At 41.0% G+C, this 15574-nt stretch overlaps 1 protein-coding gene across 5 annotated transcripts in view; it reads left to right on the top strand.

The window, feature by feature from the left end:
• ptpn13 (protein tyrosine phosphatase non-receptor type 13) overlaps window positions 1-14825 on the top strand; it is a 44267-nt gene extending 29442 nt beyond the window's left edge. For 2 of the 5 annotated variants that reach the window (XM_023408633.2, XM_087174680.1), the window contains exons 18-49: window positions 575-1010; window positions 1729-1835; window positions 2797-2850; window positions 3481-3570; window positions 3746-3853; window positions 3989-4120; window positions 4231-4715; window positions 5165-5281; window positions 6657-6750; window positions 6890-6975; window positions 7073-7241; window positions 8238-8452; window positions 8567-8665; window positions 8772-9154; window positions 9243-9402; window positions 9548-9703; window positions 9834-10005; window positions 10163-10373; window positions 10544-10629; window positions 10719-10780; window positions 11101-11256; window positions 11562-11727; window positions 11843-11929; window positions 12085-12176; window positions 12266-12321; window positions 12413-12510; window positions 12791-12939; window positions 13026-13116; window positions 13260-13597; window positions 13676-13891; window positions 13988-14050; window positions 14161-14825. In XM_023408633.2, the coding sequence (XP_023264401.1) occupies window positions 575-1010; window positions 1729-1835; window positions 2797-2850; window positions 3481-3570; window positions 3746-3853; window positions 3989-4120; window positions 4231-4715; window positions 5165-5281; window positions 6657-6750; window positions 6890-6975; window positions 7073-7241; window positions 8238-8452; window positions 8567-8665; window positions 8772-9154; window positions 9243-9402; window positions 9548-9703; window positions 9834-10005; window positions 10163-10373; window positions 10544-10629; window positions 10719-10780; window positions 11101-11256; window positions 11562-11727; window positions 11843-11929; window positions 12085-12176; window positions 12266-12321; window positions 12413-12510; window positions 12791-12939; window positions 13026-13116; window positions 13260-13597; window positions 13676-13891; window positions 13988-14050; window positions 14161-14238 (5012 nt within the window). In that variant the 3' untranslated portion in view covers window positions 14239-14825. Of the gene's footprint in view, window positions 1-574; window positions 1011-1728; window positions 1836-2796; window positions 2851-3480; window positions 3571-3745; window positions 3854-3988; window positions 4121-4230; window positions 4716-5164; window positions 5297-6656; window positions 6751-6889; window positions 6976-7072; window positions 7242-8237; window positions 8453-8566; window positions 8666-8771; window positions 9155-9242; window positions 9403-9547; window positions 9704-9833; window positions 10006-10162; window positions 10374-10543; window positions 10630-10718; window positions 10781-11100; window positions 11257-11561; window positions 11728-11842; window positions 11930-12084; window positions 12177-12265; window positions 12322-12412; window positions 12511-12790; window positions 12940-13025; window positions 13117-13259; window positions 13598-13675; window positions 13892-13987; window positions 14051-14160 lie in introns of all 5 variants that reach the window. The other 3 variants (XM_023408632.2, XM_087174679.1, XM_087174681.1) reach the window with 2 other exon arrangements.
• Window positions 14826-15574: the final 749 nt, after the last annotated feature.

Below are 15574 nucleotides of genomic sequence, written 5' to 3'. Positions count from 1 at the left end.
CATCGACTGACATGTCCAGAAAAAGGCAAAGCTCCTCAGGATGTCAGCTGCATGTGTCAGCTATCCTGCACATTGTCTCCAGATAAAAGCTAAAGCCCTCTAATTTCCTGCCTTTAAAATCTCTGTTTATTTCTCAAACATTTGTGGCTGATATTAAACTGATGGTTTGTCTTTTTCATGGTGTGTTGTGCTTGGTTTGATTTGTTTTACTTGGCTGAACCTTAGATCTACTTGGTTCACATCAAGGTCTGAACTCCCACCAGATTGCTGACACAAAGTCATTACAAGGTTTATAAGTTGATGACTGCCAAGAAGACTGGCCAGACTATTAGCTATGATGATTAACATGGATATTTACTTTGCTGTGCTGAGGACAGTACCTGATGTTCCATGTAGACAACAGTTACTTCAGACTGCTGAGGGCTTTTAATGACACGGATCAACAGCTCTGTGGAATGTCCCTGCTTTTACTATTTTTCAATTTCATCTCATTTTGCTATATTAGTAAATTCACTATGACTTATTATTAACAATTCAGTAATTTTCTGTTTTGCATGTCCTTCCTTATAATCAGAAAACTGCCCCCTGAGCATTCTACAGTATTCTCTTGACCCTCGGAGTGGAGACGCAGCTGGCAGGACAGTGAGCTCAGGCAGCCTGGTCCCCAGCTTATCGACACGCTCCAACCCAGACCACCTGAAGAGGATCTCGTACTCTGAGGTGGCCCTCAACAAGGCACCGTCTGGCCCAATATTAGTCCAAGACGAGCTTCACTTTCCAGGTTTCAATCCAGTGGCCTCCACGGTTCTTTCCAATCCCCGTATAATGAGCCGCTCCCACCACAACCTTGGACAGACACCAGAGTCTCCAGAGTACCGAGTGGCAGAGTCACATCACGGCCAGTTGCACAGTGGACTGAGTCAGCCACAGCCCAACCAAGTGGCCTCTCACTTCCAGCAACACCAGCGAGCCAGCTCAGACACAGACTCTCTGTCACACCAACAGGACAAGTGAGTAGAGAGAAGTGAAATGTTAAAAGCGCGGACATGTTGGTTCCCAAATAAACTAGTATATGTTGTACTGAATAAAATTAAAGTGCTTGTTGTAAATGTTAGACATTACTACTTTCCCATCCATCAAACTATGCAGGAACTTCACTAAACTTATGAATTTTTACACCTTTAATTAGTCCTTTAAGATCTTATTTCAAGCTCAATTGAGGCACTGGGATCTTGTGCTTATTAGTTGTTCCTCTGTAAAGTCCTCAGTGTCAGAGTCTCCAAGCTCACTTCATGACAGGTTACTAAGTGAAGACTTGTTACTGGGACTATAGCTCTGCCTTAACACTACAGAGACATGGAGAACTCTGCCTCCAGCCGCTAATTAACCCTCTGGGGTTCTGAGTGTGTGTGGGTGCCAATGTGCCCTTGTGTCAGTGTTTGTGTTTTTGTAAGTTTGTGCCCACCAGTATGTGCTCCTATTTTAATTAGTAACAAACATGTTTTTATGCCAGTTGCTCCCCCTCGTGTCAGCTTCACAGATAACATGTGGGATTTTAAGTTGAGTAGGATTCTCTGCACATAAAAACCTAACAGGCCTCGACTTTATTAAAACCCAGATTGACAGAGAGTGTTTAATGCAGCAGAGCACATCTTTTTTTACATTCAGTCGCTCCTGGTCATTGAGGAAATCTTATTCTTATTCTCTTGCTCGCTCTCTGTTTCTCAGGTCGTTTGGCACTGTGTCTCACAGCAGCCCAGTCTGGAGCCTCAGCAGGTCCAAGAAAGAGTCCGACTCTTCTTCCATAGAGGACACTGGCCAAGCTTATGTAGTAGGTAAGGATGCTGAACCATGTAGAATGATGTTTTTGTTTTCTTTTACTGGTGAAGCATAGTGTTATGTTCCCAACTGAAACATAAATCTGTTGTATGTAATGATAGTTCTGGTAGAGACTCAAGAGCAGTCAATAACATATCATATTTCACCAGCCGTCATACTGTGCGCCCCCGGACCTCTGCCATTAGATAACAAAAGAATTCAGAAAATTAGAGAGTCAAACGCTGTTCACCTTATATAGACTTCAGCAGCTGCACCTGTATGTATAAAGACTTAAACAGGCTCCAAGCCAACTGTTGGTCATAAGCACCATTCTTACTAACACTAGCAAATCATATAAGTGTGATGACAATGTTTATCAAATGAAGTATAATCTAAAAGCAAGCAAGAGTAAGATCTGTAACAAGACAACCTCAGTAGATGATGTTCTGGCTGCACTGTGGAAGGTCAACAGTAAGTAGGAAAAACAGGTGGCATATTTTACATGCAATACTTTAAATATTTGGTATTGTGTTATTTTTACTTGTACTCTTATTGCTGCAGTGGCTGACCTGCATTATTTATAGTGGAAACCAGAAAATCACAACTTTTTAATGTAGTTTGCCCTTAAACAAAAGAGCCTTTTAACACTAGGCATGCAGAGTAGATTTGAATCAACATGTGTTTAATCTTCATTGAATCACAGGAGAAAAGCAGTTGGACGTAGCACCAGTTTCGTTCACTGAGAAAGGGGAGAACATTCCAATAACTGCAATAAATACTCACCCAATATGCTAGTATTCACAGAAAATGGTCTCTTCTGCATGTTTCAATTATTGATGGCGATACATGTAATTCTATAAATATTTTCCTATATTATTGCCTACATATTGGCAGAAAAACAGACATGCAGTTCTCATTTTTCTGTGTAACGCACAAAAGCCGAAGCACAGCCTCGCTGAGCTCTTGTGATCTTTTCAGGGGTCAGTATGCACAGCTCCTCTGGCGCACCTTCAACTCCAGCCTCTGTTAATGGTAGGTATTGAAATTTCTGCCTCTCATTTCCCCAGATACATTAACTCTGGATGTCCATGATTTGTATAAAGTATAATGTCAAAATGCAGGAAATATCCCACCACTCTCCACCATCATTCATTTTATAACGTTCTTAATCCTCCCTGTCAATCTGTTAAACCATATGTTGACCATGACCACAGCCAAGTACGGATATGCAAACCCCCGCAAAAAAAAAAAAAAAAGTCCTAAATCACAGTTATATAATGCAGAATTGAGTCTCTGTCCTCTCACTGCTGCCTGCCTGTGGAACTGAATCTTGGCTCTGGTCCCACCATTTAATAGCTTCATGCTTGGCACTGAACTCATGACCTTCCCTTTCATCCTAGCTTAGCCCGTCTTTTCAGGCCCATTAGCCAACAGTGCTAAAGTAGAAGCCTGTCAGCCACACTATGCCTGCTATAGCTGATTAATAATTACAGTGTAGATATACTAATCCTGTCGGAGTGGCCTACTGTATATTCCCTGTGAAATTCATTTGCCAAAATTTCACTACAATATGCATCAGTCAGAAATAACAGAGTTTATGCAATTCATTTATGGTATGTTCCAGTAAACATAAGAAAGGCCATGTGTCTTTGCATTGCACAGATTCACTGAAGAAAAAACTCAATGCCTTACCATCTCCAGAGAGAGAAATCACAACTGTAAACCTGAAGAAAGATGTGAAATATGGCCTGGGTAAGAGTGTATATGCATTTTCTTAAAATTAAAGTCAATTTACTGCTGTCTCTGCTGCCAGAGTTGACAAATATTATAAAATTGCAGTGAAGGCATTTGCATTCCCCTGATGTTTTGTGTTTTAGTTTGTGTACTTGGTTGTTTACATCTGTTTGTGCTTGTGTGTGCTCTTTAGGGTTCCAGGTTGTGGGAGGTGAGAACTCTGGTCGTATGGATCTCGGTACCATCATTAGCTCCATCACTCCTGGGGGTCCTGCTGATGTCAACGGCTGTCTCAAACCTGGTAGGCCTGTATTTTGCTGCCCTCTTTCTCCTGAATTGGTAGATGATTGTTTCTTTTATGGTCTGCTTTTATTTTTTTTTTCCTGTTTTGCCACACCTGTTTGCCTTGTGAGTGACAGTTGTGATGTTGATGCAGGTGACCGGCTGATCTCTGTGAATGATGTAAACCTGGAGGGGCTCTCTCACGCCACCACAATTGATATCCTTCAAAATGCTCCGGATGACATTACTCTGGTTGTGTCACAGCCCAAAGAGAGGCTCTACAAAGGTAAAAGCAGGAACATGAGTGGACTGTAAAATTCATGTTTTTCGCTAGTGTTTTCTCTTACTTCTAGACCTGTAGACTAATATCCCTGTTCTTGGTCTTGGTTTTGACAGACTCTTCTTCAGGCTTTGTCCCCTACCAGCCCAAATCTTCACTGAAGGCACTTAATTCTGGCCAGAGACGAGAACTAGACTTTGATACCTCGTCAGAGGAGCATGCAGGAACAGGAAGCCCCACCCCTCCTCTCCACAGTGCTGTCACACCGTCAGCTGCCTCTTCCCCAGTCCACCAGCACACCAGCCTCAATTCTCAGGACTCCAGGACAAACAGTGTCACTAAAATCAGCCAACCCCCTGTTAATGGAGTTCAGCAGTGCCTAGAAAGAGCTACAGTTGCTGCCACAGCTGCAACCAGTGCCCAACATCATAGACCAGAAGCTAACATAACTTTGGATCCTATGCCACCGGCTCTGCCACCCAAAACCAGAAAAGCTAAAGTGTTAGAGGCTCCCAAAGTCTCTGAGCATTCTGACTGGGGGGATTCGGACATGGATGAGGAGACCTATTCCAGTAGTCAAGAGAAACTCAAGGTTAAAAAGGTGTGGCCTGTGTGATCAATTCACTGGTGCAAATGGATTCTTTGCTTTTATACATCATCCTACACAGTAGTTGTCTGCTCAGGACATTTATGATTTAAAAACTCACAAAAAGTTTTTTTTTTAATCCTGGTGGAGCAAATAAAAATCAGCCTTTGTTAATGGAGTAGGACAAAAACGGTTCTTCCACAAACAAGCATTACACATTACCTGTCAGATGCTTGGCACAACTAACTGCCTGCTGTATATAATCTTTGCCTGTCATTGCATTTGTAATGTCAATGCAAGGCAGTTTGTTACCTGAACACTGCATGTCATTGCCTGAATGTACATCTGCTCATTTCTTCTCAGCATTACCCAGTTCAGCTTCCTCACCCCTCCTCGATCCCTGTTTCTTTCTGCATGTTCCAGCTTGTGATAATTCAACTTAATACCCTGTTCTCTGTTTGCAGGAATACATCATGGAAAATTTAAATGGTAATGCCCCAGGGGTCAATAGTCTCTGTCCAGGAGAACTATTTGACATTGAGCTGTCCAAAAAAGACAGCAGCCTGGGCATAAGTGTCACGGTACTGTTCGGCAAGGTTTTCACCCTCTCTTTGTTTTCCCCCCTTTCCCCTTCATTTTTTCACTGTTGTCTGTGTGTGTTTTTATATGTGGCTTGGTCTGGTTTGCTTTCATAACGCGGTGTGTAGTCAGATCTATAAGCTCTCTCAAACTAATTTTGCATCCTAACTTTATGTTCTTAATCAATAAGGATTAAAAAAAATAAACTCCCAATGTATCTTTACAGTTCAGACCATAAACAGGTTAAACAGGACCAGTTAGTGAGTTTTCTTATGGCTGCCACTGACTCTCGAGAGATTTAGTGGAGTGCCACTAATATCATTTCTTTTTAATGGATTTTCAACACCTTATTGATTGGCATGGGATCATTTACTCCACAGACACAATAACACTCAATAACAAATCACTGTGTGTCTTCAGACCAGGATTGCTGTCAAATATTTGTGTTCGGAATAATAACTGATTCAGTGGTATGTCGCATTGGGCAATACAAACACTGACATTCACCTTCATTAAACTCTTCATCAAGACTATCATAATTAAATAGACTGAATAGAAATTCACATTGTCTCTGATCATTCAGATCTAATCTCAGTAATCTTGTTAATAACATCACAGTGGAAGATTTACTTTTTTCATTTTCAAGAAAATCATAATCATGAAATGATAAATGCTTTGTTTAACTGTTGCATTTGGAATATTAATAATATTAATATTTATTATAAAATTAACCAAAGCACAATGGAATTGACCATATCGGTCATCAACAAGTAAGTAGTGTCATTGCAAAGTCACACTAAGGAAGAACTTTTAGTAAAAGAATGAAACATTTTTTACCATGTTTTGAGCCATTGAGACACTTTTGTCACACTTGAATGAAAGATACGATCTTGTCCTCTTAAAGTGGCAGGTGGTCTGGCAAAATGAACTGGTGAAAAAGTAAACATGCCTGATTTCTTTCTGCTGGAATGGGTCATGAAGCAGCAGATAACATGTTTTTGATACACATAAAGGTGTGTCGACACCTACGCTACATAAATCTGAGTCAGTTAAAGTGCACTGCTCACACAGACATATCGGAATTTAACTAAACCCTGGTCTACGGGAAGATAAAACATATGTCACCAAACTACAATATTAATGGCATCTGGGAAAGATGCTTTCAAATACTTCTCATGAAGTTTGGTTGATATTTTCTTTATATCATAATGTACCTAATAAACCAAAACTCTACTCCTGAACCTACAGTAAAGCCAAAGCATTTATCATTTAGCAAATGAAAAAAAAAAATCCACACCTCCCATCAACTCCCATAGAAAATGCGTCAAACTGTTTTCTCTTCGGTCAACTAGACTAAGAGTTGTGTTCATTTCTTAGGGGGGAGTCAACACAACCGTTAGACATGGAGGCATCTACGTCAAAGCCATCATACCAAAAGGTGCAGCTGAGCTCGATGGAAGGATACAGAAAGGTAAGAGCCTTAACACTGATGCTACAAATAATTAATGATAATACACTAAAATTAGATTTTGAATTAATGGAACAAACAAGTTTGTCTTCATCGGTTTAGACTCTTTGTGTCTTAACCACCGTGTCTGTCCTATGCTCAGGTGACCGTGTGGTGGCCGTCAATGGAAAAAGTCTGGAGGGGGCCACTCATCAGCAAGCAGTGGAGGTGCTCAGAGACACGGGACAGGTGAGTCATGACATTTACCACGAGCGCCTTGCTGACAAGCTGTTCAGTTGCCACCAGCTGGGTAGTAACACTTAAGTAAAATCATTTCCCCTCTCAGACAGTGCACTTGTTGCTTGAGAAGGGTCATCCGCCTGCAGACAGTGTCCATGCTCCCCTCACACCTCAGTGCACCCCGCCGTGTGCTGGCAGCAACCGAGACCAGACCAAGAGCAAAGAGCTGCCACGCGAGGTCAAACAAAAATCAGAGTACAGCTTTGTTACACAAGGTGAGGTGACAAAATGGTACACATCAGTCCATCTGGTCCTGTATAAAGTCCACAAGGATGGTAATGAAAAGTAAGCAGTAAAACACTGATTATCTAACTCTATATTCTCTAACAATGTTACACTAAGACTCTTTGTTCTTTGTGAACAAAGTAACTTACTGTTTTTAATTTCATTTGAAAGAAAATGAGCATGTGTGCACAACCCATTAGCAGCACACTGCTGCCTATTTAGAGCTCAGTATCTGGTCTGCTTTCCTAGAACTGGTCATTTTTGGTTTGTTAATGATGAGTGGCCACAGCATTTACTAGTATCTGCCTCTTCCTTTCAGTTAGTCTATCAATATTTGAAAATGTGTTTGTGTCTGTAGTAAATAGTGCAAAAGTGTCGTTTTGTGGCTGGTGTAGTTGAGGTATGGTTGTGAATGCACATTTTATTCAGTGAGTGGTTGCTTCCACTTAAAGTCAGTGGAATTTTGTTGATCCCACACTGAGAGATTTATTTTTCCTGAAACACCACAAGTATTATTAGTAATGGGTGTTGGACCATCCCTGTTTCTTTAGAAAGAATGATCTATTCATCCTTGTTGTCTTGTGTCACAAGGGTATGTTGAAGTTGACATTTACAAGCTACTATTGCATGTAAATAGCTTTTGATTTGTTTGATAATTAAGGAAACGTGTATCCTGCAGGAAACTTCTTAATGCCACAAAGTAAGAGAAGGAAAATAGTGGGACTTTTTCCAGTATATTCATTATATTTTTGTCTTGTAGCGAATCACTCATTCTACAGGAGATGATATACTATCTGACATCAAAATCTAGTTTAGTAGCTCAAACAGGTGCTGATCTGCCTCCTATGCAGCAGCCTCTCTGTATAGTTACATATGACTTTTAGAAGTGTATTTTTATCCCTCCTACCATTTGTCTTATTCTGTGCAGGGTTAAGTGGCACTTACACCTATCCCACACTCCAATGTTGTGTCGTTGTCCCCCACAGATAATGTGTTTGAGGTGTGTCTGCTGAAGAACACATCAGGGCTGGGCTTCAGTTTTAGTCGAGAGGAGAGCATCCCTGACGAATCTCCTGGCACCAGCATGGTGCGGGTTAAAAAGCTGTTTCCTGGTCAACCAGCTGCAGAGAGCGGTCGCATTAACGTGGGTGACGTCATCCTGCGTGTCAATCAAACACCCCTCAAAGGACTCTCGCAACATGTATGCAAGCCGTTTCTTTCTTCTGCGTCACAGCTTGATATAAATGGAAATAAAGTTGTTTGATACCATAATTTATTTGGAATTGTGTGTGTCTCCTACCCTGTGCGCACATAGGAGGTGATTTCAGCCTTGCGAGGAACAGGTCAGGAGGTGACTTTGCTGCTCTGTAGACCTGAACACGGTATTCTTCCTGAGATGGATACTTCAGCTTTGGTGAGTCACTAAATTATTATATTTTTCGTCCCTTACTACTATGTGGAACTTTCAAGCAACACTACTTGCTTTAAACGTAATTTAAATGTAATTTATTCCTTCTCAGACACCCATGCCGTCACCCCGAAAGGAGCCGTTGACCCAGGCAGAGCCCAGCCTGAGCATAGGCAGGGCAACCTCTCCTCCGGCTCTACAGGCCAAGAAGAATCAGGGCCCTGTGGAGGATGCCCTGGAGAGGCTGCTGCACAAAACCCCCGGCAGACAGAACAGCTACAGTGACAGCACAGATGGGGATGAGGAGGTGGAGGAAGCTTTCAGCCCGAACACCCTGGAGAACAGCAGGCAAATGTGGGAGCGGAGTGTCTACCAGACCCCCAGCAGCAACCTGGGACTGGGACACTACGACAGCACTGGTCAACTGGATGACACCATGCACTCAGCCTTCTACTCCCCAAACCTGTCAATGACGAGATCAGACCTCAGCAAGAGGTCAGTTTCTAAACAATGGTCATACCATCTGAATTAATTATGTTTTCTGATATCTCATATAAAATTGTCTTTGTGGTTGTTTTGACAGGCATCTTTCATCCCCTGTGACTGCTGATCTGGAGTCATCCCCCCTGCCTATGGTGTCCTCCCCTTCTGCCCCAAGCCCAGATCCACTGCCTCCTCCACTGCCTCTGCCCTTAAACCTCACCGTGTCCGGTAATGGACAGGACATAGAGGAGTTTGTCCCGGTAAGGACTGAGTAACAGAAGCTCTTGGGATGTGATCTAAAAGTTCCCAAGAAAAGGCTTCAACTCCAACTATGTCCATGTACATTTTAAAGGTTTATTTAGACCAATATTTATTCCATTAACTCAGATTCCTCTCTGTTGTTAGGAAGTTGAGCTAAAGGTCTCCTTGGTGAAGTCAGAAAAAGGCAGCTTGGGCTTCACCCTCACCAAAGGTAATGATCATGGGTGTTACATCCATGACATTGTCCAGGACCCAGCCAAAGGAGATGGAAGGCTCAGGCCGGGTGACAGAATGATTATGGTACGAATTCATCCCTAATCCCTTATCACGACTAAGCTAATCACTAGCTCCATATTTAGCAACAAAGCAAAAAAATCTGTTTCCCAAAATGTTCAACTACACGTTAAAATTCTTTATCTTCTATTCACAGGTGAACAACACAGATGTGAGCAATATGGGCCACACTGAAGTGGTCAATCTTGTGCGTGCTGCCCCTCGGGTAGTTGACTTGGTGGTGGGGAGGGTCCTGGAGGCTCCCAAGCCCCCCATTGAAGCCCACTTGCTGCCTGACATTTGTTTCAAGGGCAACCAAGAGCCACTGGGTGAGAAACAGCCCTTGTCACATGATAAAACCTCTCTGGCGTGTGTGAAATTAAGGCACCATATGTTTGTTAGCCTTGCAGACCTTTCCAGATGTTGCGTTAGGATTTAGCGCTCAAAATCACATGTGAATTGTTGTGCTCCGTTTTCATTCGGCAGGTTTGGTACTGGACGGTGGTAGTGACAGTGTGTACGGAGTCTTGTTTGTGAGAGACATCCTGCCAGGCACTTTGGCCTTCGAGGAAGGCAGCCTGAGACCACTCGATTTAATCCACTACATCAACGGCGCTCCCACCCAGGACCTGACTCTGAGTGAGAACACGAGGCTGTTGGAGCTCTCCCTCGACAACCTCACGCTCAAGGCCACGAGGTAGTCTGCACTAACAAAGAGTGACACATGTTGCCTGAATGGAATTTTTCATGCTGAGTCAGTGTTGATTTTTCATCTTAATAGCATTAGAGAAGGTTATTTTTAGCTGAAGATACTGTATAATTTCATTAACCGTTTTTTTCTTCTTCTTTTTTTCCTCTGGCTCAAAGGGATGGAAAGCCTGTTTTTCCTGGGCAGAAAAGTGTATCTTTTCTCAACAACAACATTAACCCCAAGGTTTCATCCAGTATGAATGGTATGTTTCACCCCATAAAAGTGCCACCTGTGACATTTTGATTGAGTCTTTTATTTTGCATATAATTCCAACACTGTTTTCTGTTTAAGGGTTTCTTAAAGGGGAAGATCCAAGAGAATCAGAGAGTCTCGCAGCACTTTGTCCTTTAGAGGTAAGTTTAGGTTTATCTTAATGTATATTCCTTGTGTACCATATTCTGCTGACATGCTTAAATTGAAACTTCTTCTTCTGTCGCATTTATTGTTATTTCTGTACACAACTCCAAGCAAAAGCCTGGCAAGTGGCAAAGGAATAGCAGCTATACTGTTAATGGCAAAGATAAATACATGTAGATTAATATTCTTATCACATTAATATTGTCATCATTATCATCAAAAACTCCCACTACTACCATAATCTGCTAGTATGTGTCGCTCAGTTCAGTGAATCATGAATTAAAGGAGATCACGTGTTTGTTTGTCGAATATGCAGGAGGAGATTATGAAGCTGGATTTGCAGAAGCCGCAGTCCGGAGGTCTGGGTTTCTCTGTGATCGGAGGGGAAAGGGGGATCTTTGTGAAATCCATCACACCGGGAGGAATAGCAGAGTCCTCAGGCAAGCTGCAAGTGGGAGACAGGCTGCTGAAAGTGAGTGCTGTTTGACATTCACTGCTCAGAATTTAAGGCCATATTAATGAATGTACTTCTATTAAACAAGATTTAATAGATATTATCCTTGTTAAAATGTCTGCTATGTGCTGTCTCTGCCCACACCATGAACTTATTAGCTCAGATAGAGAAAGCCTGTTCTTGTATTTTTACATGTGTATGCTTTTTGTACTAAAAATGATGAATGGTGAATATGCCTAAATATTGTAAATTGTAATAAACTCTCTGCATGTTCAGCCCTCTCTTAAAGGTTTTAACTATGACCATCTGTCTTTTTCTTGTAGGTGAATGAAGAACTAATGACAGGTGTGTCCCACACCAAAGCTGTCACCACCATCCGTAAAGCTAAAGGCCTGGTACATCTCGTAGTGTCCAGACCGCCAGACCAGAACCCAAACACTTACCTCGCCTATCTACCCATCAACTCTGACAAGTGCAATGGAAACACAGGTACAAGCGGCAACATAGAATATACGTTTTTAGAAAACTTTTGACTGGTAAATGCCTTTTCCCATTTGAATAATTTATAAAGCTCTATATACTCTCTCTACCCTGTTGCTTTCAGAGCTGAGTGAGGACAGTGGAGTGAAGACAAAGCTGTGTACTCCCCAAAATGAGCTGAGTGCAGGGATGCCTCCCATACCACCAATAGGTAGAGCATAGAGTACAGGCTGAGAAATGTACTGAAAATCTCACCTAATAAAATTATTGAATGTTGTGTAATTGTAATTGTATTAACAAAATGAACTAATTAGTGAATGAAATAAATACATTTTACAAACTAGAATGCATTTCTTTGCTAAACAGACTATGAAGATGGTCCACTAGAGCAGAAAAGCGCAGAATTTTCTGAGGACACAGACTGTGATGGCTCTTCTTTACCTGAAGACTCCCCTGAGGTACAAATCACACCCACCAGAGTCTGAAAACTTCATACTGATTATATCAGGTTTTTAAAAATGTTTTGTTAATGGTTTTTACATAATAGAGTTCCCGAAAAGTGGAATGGCAAGAGGAGAGTGTCGATGATCCAAGGAGTGAAAAGTAAGATTTTATGTTTTAGATGTACTGCTATCACATTTGGGGTTATGAATATATTCACATCTATTGACTGTGTATGTTTTCAAATTGACAGCTATCTGCAAATGAGCGCTGGACAGCCAGAGGAAGATGAAATCACATGGGGAAGTGATGAATTGCCTATAGAGAACATGAACTCTAAATCAAGAGCTGGTAAGTATTTGAAATTTGATTATTCTTCAAGGGAAATTAATATGACATGTGAGAGGGAGAGCAGCAGATTAAATCTAGACTTGAAACATTTAATTTGTTAGTGAGAGCAGTGAGGATGGAGTCAAAATAAACTGTAAATAATCAGTTATTCCATGGTTAATATACAGACCAGCTCCTCTTTATCATCTAAAGCCAGTATTTATAGGTTTGGGTTTAGTAAATATATGTGGTATGTGTTAAATTTCATATTATTTTTGTAATTTTTTTTTTATTCCCCCAGACGGGCCAATCATCACAGAGGACGAGCTGACCTCTTTGCCCCTCGTCAAAGTTGTCCCCGATGGCCAGTACACAGGACCAAAGCTCAACACTGTGGTGCGCATGATGAGGGGGCTTCTGGAGCAGAAAGTCCCGCTGCAGGAGTTTGAAGTAAGAGTCTACTTTGAATTTCGATGCACGTGAATTGATTATAATTCATTTGATTTTAATGACCATCTGTTTTTCTTCCCTGACAGAATCTTCAAAATCTCCAGCCGCTGGACGACTGTTTAATAGGTCAGACGAAGGAGAACAAGAAGAAGAATCGCTACAAGAACATCGTCCCCTGTAAGAAAAGTTGCAAATGTGTTCATCTATATTTGTATCATAATAAGAAACCTGAAGGCTTTTCAAGGCAAAATTCACTAAATCCAAAGCTGGGTACTTAAAATGTTCGTTTGAAATATGATTTTAATGCACGTCTCTTGTAGTTGACACAACTCGAGTTATGCTGGGCAAAGATGGGGGCTACATCAACGCCAACTTCATCAACATGCCGGTGAAGGATGAGAACTTCATGTACATTGCCTGCCAGGGACCCTTACCCACCACTCTGGGTGACTTTTGGCAAATGGTGTGGGAGCAGAAGTCTAACGTGATCGCCATGATGACCCAGGAAGTCGAGGGCGGCAAAGTGAAATGTCAGCGGTACTGGCCAGACACACCAAGGACAGCAGAGATGGTGGACGACAGGTTACAGATCATGCTGATCAAAGACCAATATCTGGACAACTTTGTCATCCGACTCATTGAGGTCAAAGATGTGCAGGTACATTTATTTAGTACCTAAATTATTGAGTAATTTAAACATGTATACACCTTTTTAATGTTCACATTTCCCCCTCAGACCAATGAAATCCAGCGTGTAACTCACCTGAACTACACGGGATGGCCCGACCACGGAACGCCCTCACAACCCGAGCAGCTGCTCACGTTCATTTCCTACATGAGGCACATTCATCAGTCGGGGCCGATAATCACACACTGCAGTGCAGGCATCGGTCGTTCGGGAACCCTCATCTGTATAGATGTGGTTCTGGGTCTCATCAGTAAAGATGCTGATGTAAGTTTTACAGTCTTTATCTTGTTTAACTTGCAGTTTATTAATAAGGAATCTTCTAATCTTATTTGTCTAATTAACTTTTCTTTTTTTTTGTAGTTTGATATTTCAGATGTCGTAAGGAACATGAGACTTCAGAGACAGGGAATGGTCCAGACAGAGGTGATTTTTAATGTTTGCTTTAATAATATAATAAATGAACTCTGAACTCTACATCTCTATGATTCACATGTTTTCTCACACATTTTCCCTCTTCTTTTTTTTTTTTACAGGACCAATATATTTTCTGCTATCAAGTGATCCTCTACGTCCTCAGATGCCTTCAAGCAGAGGAAAACATCTCAGGATAGTAGAGACCACATATTGCCGTCGTGTAGAGGCTGGGTGACTGTTTCACAAGAGCAAAACAAAAATGCAGAGTTGACACAGGCAGAAATTGCCAAATTACACTACATGTTTTTAAGATGCCTTAAAATATTCAGTTCCCTAAGAGTAAATCCTTTAAAGAAGTCTATATTTTTATGTCTGCTTTTTGAGTTCTCTCTCTTTGGCTGCTACTCCCTTTCAATGCATTTATGAGAACTGCTGATTGTATTTCCTATTGTCACCTACAAGAGAACACTAATGTTTTTTTTTTTCCAGATTCTTGGATATTCTAAAATAATTATGAAAGTGATCAATGAGCTCATATTTTATGTGGGACAAAATTGTACCTGTGTATTTTGAATCCTATTTTGATGCTGGAACATGCCTTGACAGAATACTATGTCAGTATTTGCTTTGTAAATCTATTATACAGTAATTGCTCACTGCCTGAGGTAAATGATGAAATTAAAAGTGTACATATTCATCTCCTAAAAATTAAACTGGATACATTTTAAATGTTATGTAGAGGAAAGTTTCTTTTTCTTAAAAAAAAATATAAGAATCAAATATTTTCCTTGTCTTTTGTCATTTTAGTGTATATCACCTTTTATCATCATAGAAACATTAACCTTTATACAGCTTTTCCAAGTTTGTTGACTGAAAAAACCACTGAAAACTATAAAGAAAAAAAAGATACGAACTGTGCATCTGTATGAGGGGTTGATACTAGATTGGAAAGAGTGCTGAATGAAAAGTAAGCTACTGCTTTTTAACTTGCAAATCATCACCTTTACACAACGTAAGTTGCAGCACAGTAATGCAATAATGAAGTTCATAAAGTTGAATCTGTGTTGAGGCTGTCAGTGAAGCGTAAAATCTGAAGATATAGTTTGTGATGATTTTGAACTGCACTTAATATAGAAAGATGCTATTTTGTCAACCAGGTGATTAACCGTCTTATACAATTAACAACAAGCTCTGGCCACAAAACTGAATGCAGAATTGAATCAAGTTCATTTATTGTCTCTATAAAGATTGAACATTGGACCCTTCACAGTGTCTTTTCTGCCCAGCTATTGCATTATTTTGCACATTTTACATGTGCCCCTGTTTCCCTGTCTTTTCTCTGTATGTAATAATTAAACATACTTGCCCTGAATAAATGCAGTAATGCTATTTGCTGCAAATATGGCAGCAGAGGGCAGAATGTGATGCACATCAGATGTGTTGTCTTACACCAGTTCAGCCACTAGATGGTCCCAAAGGTCCCTATCACATCACTGCACCCTAAAGGTAATTCTGGAAATATTGCCATGTGTC

Source organism: Seriola lalandi, unplaced genomic scaffold (genome assembly GCF_002814215.2).
Source record: "Seriola lalandi dorsalis isolate HSWRI2012SDOR001 ecotype SW California unplaced genomic scaffold, Sedor1 jcf7180002054370, whole genome shotgun sequence".
Classification (NCBI taxonomy): domain Eukaryota; kingdom Metazoa; phylum Chordata; class Actinopteri; order Carangiformes; family Carangidae; genus Seriola; species Seriola lalandi.
Note: the sequence above shows the minus strand (reverse complement) of the source record. Positions and strands in the feature narration are given on the sequence as shown.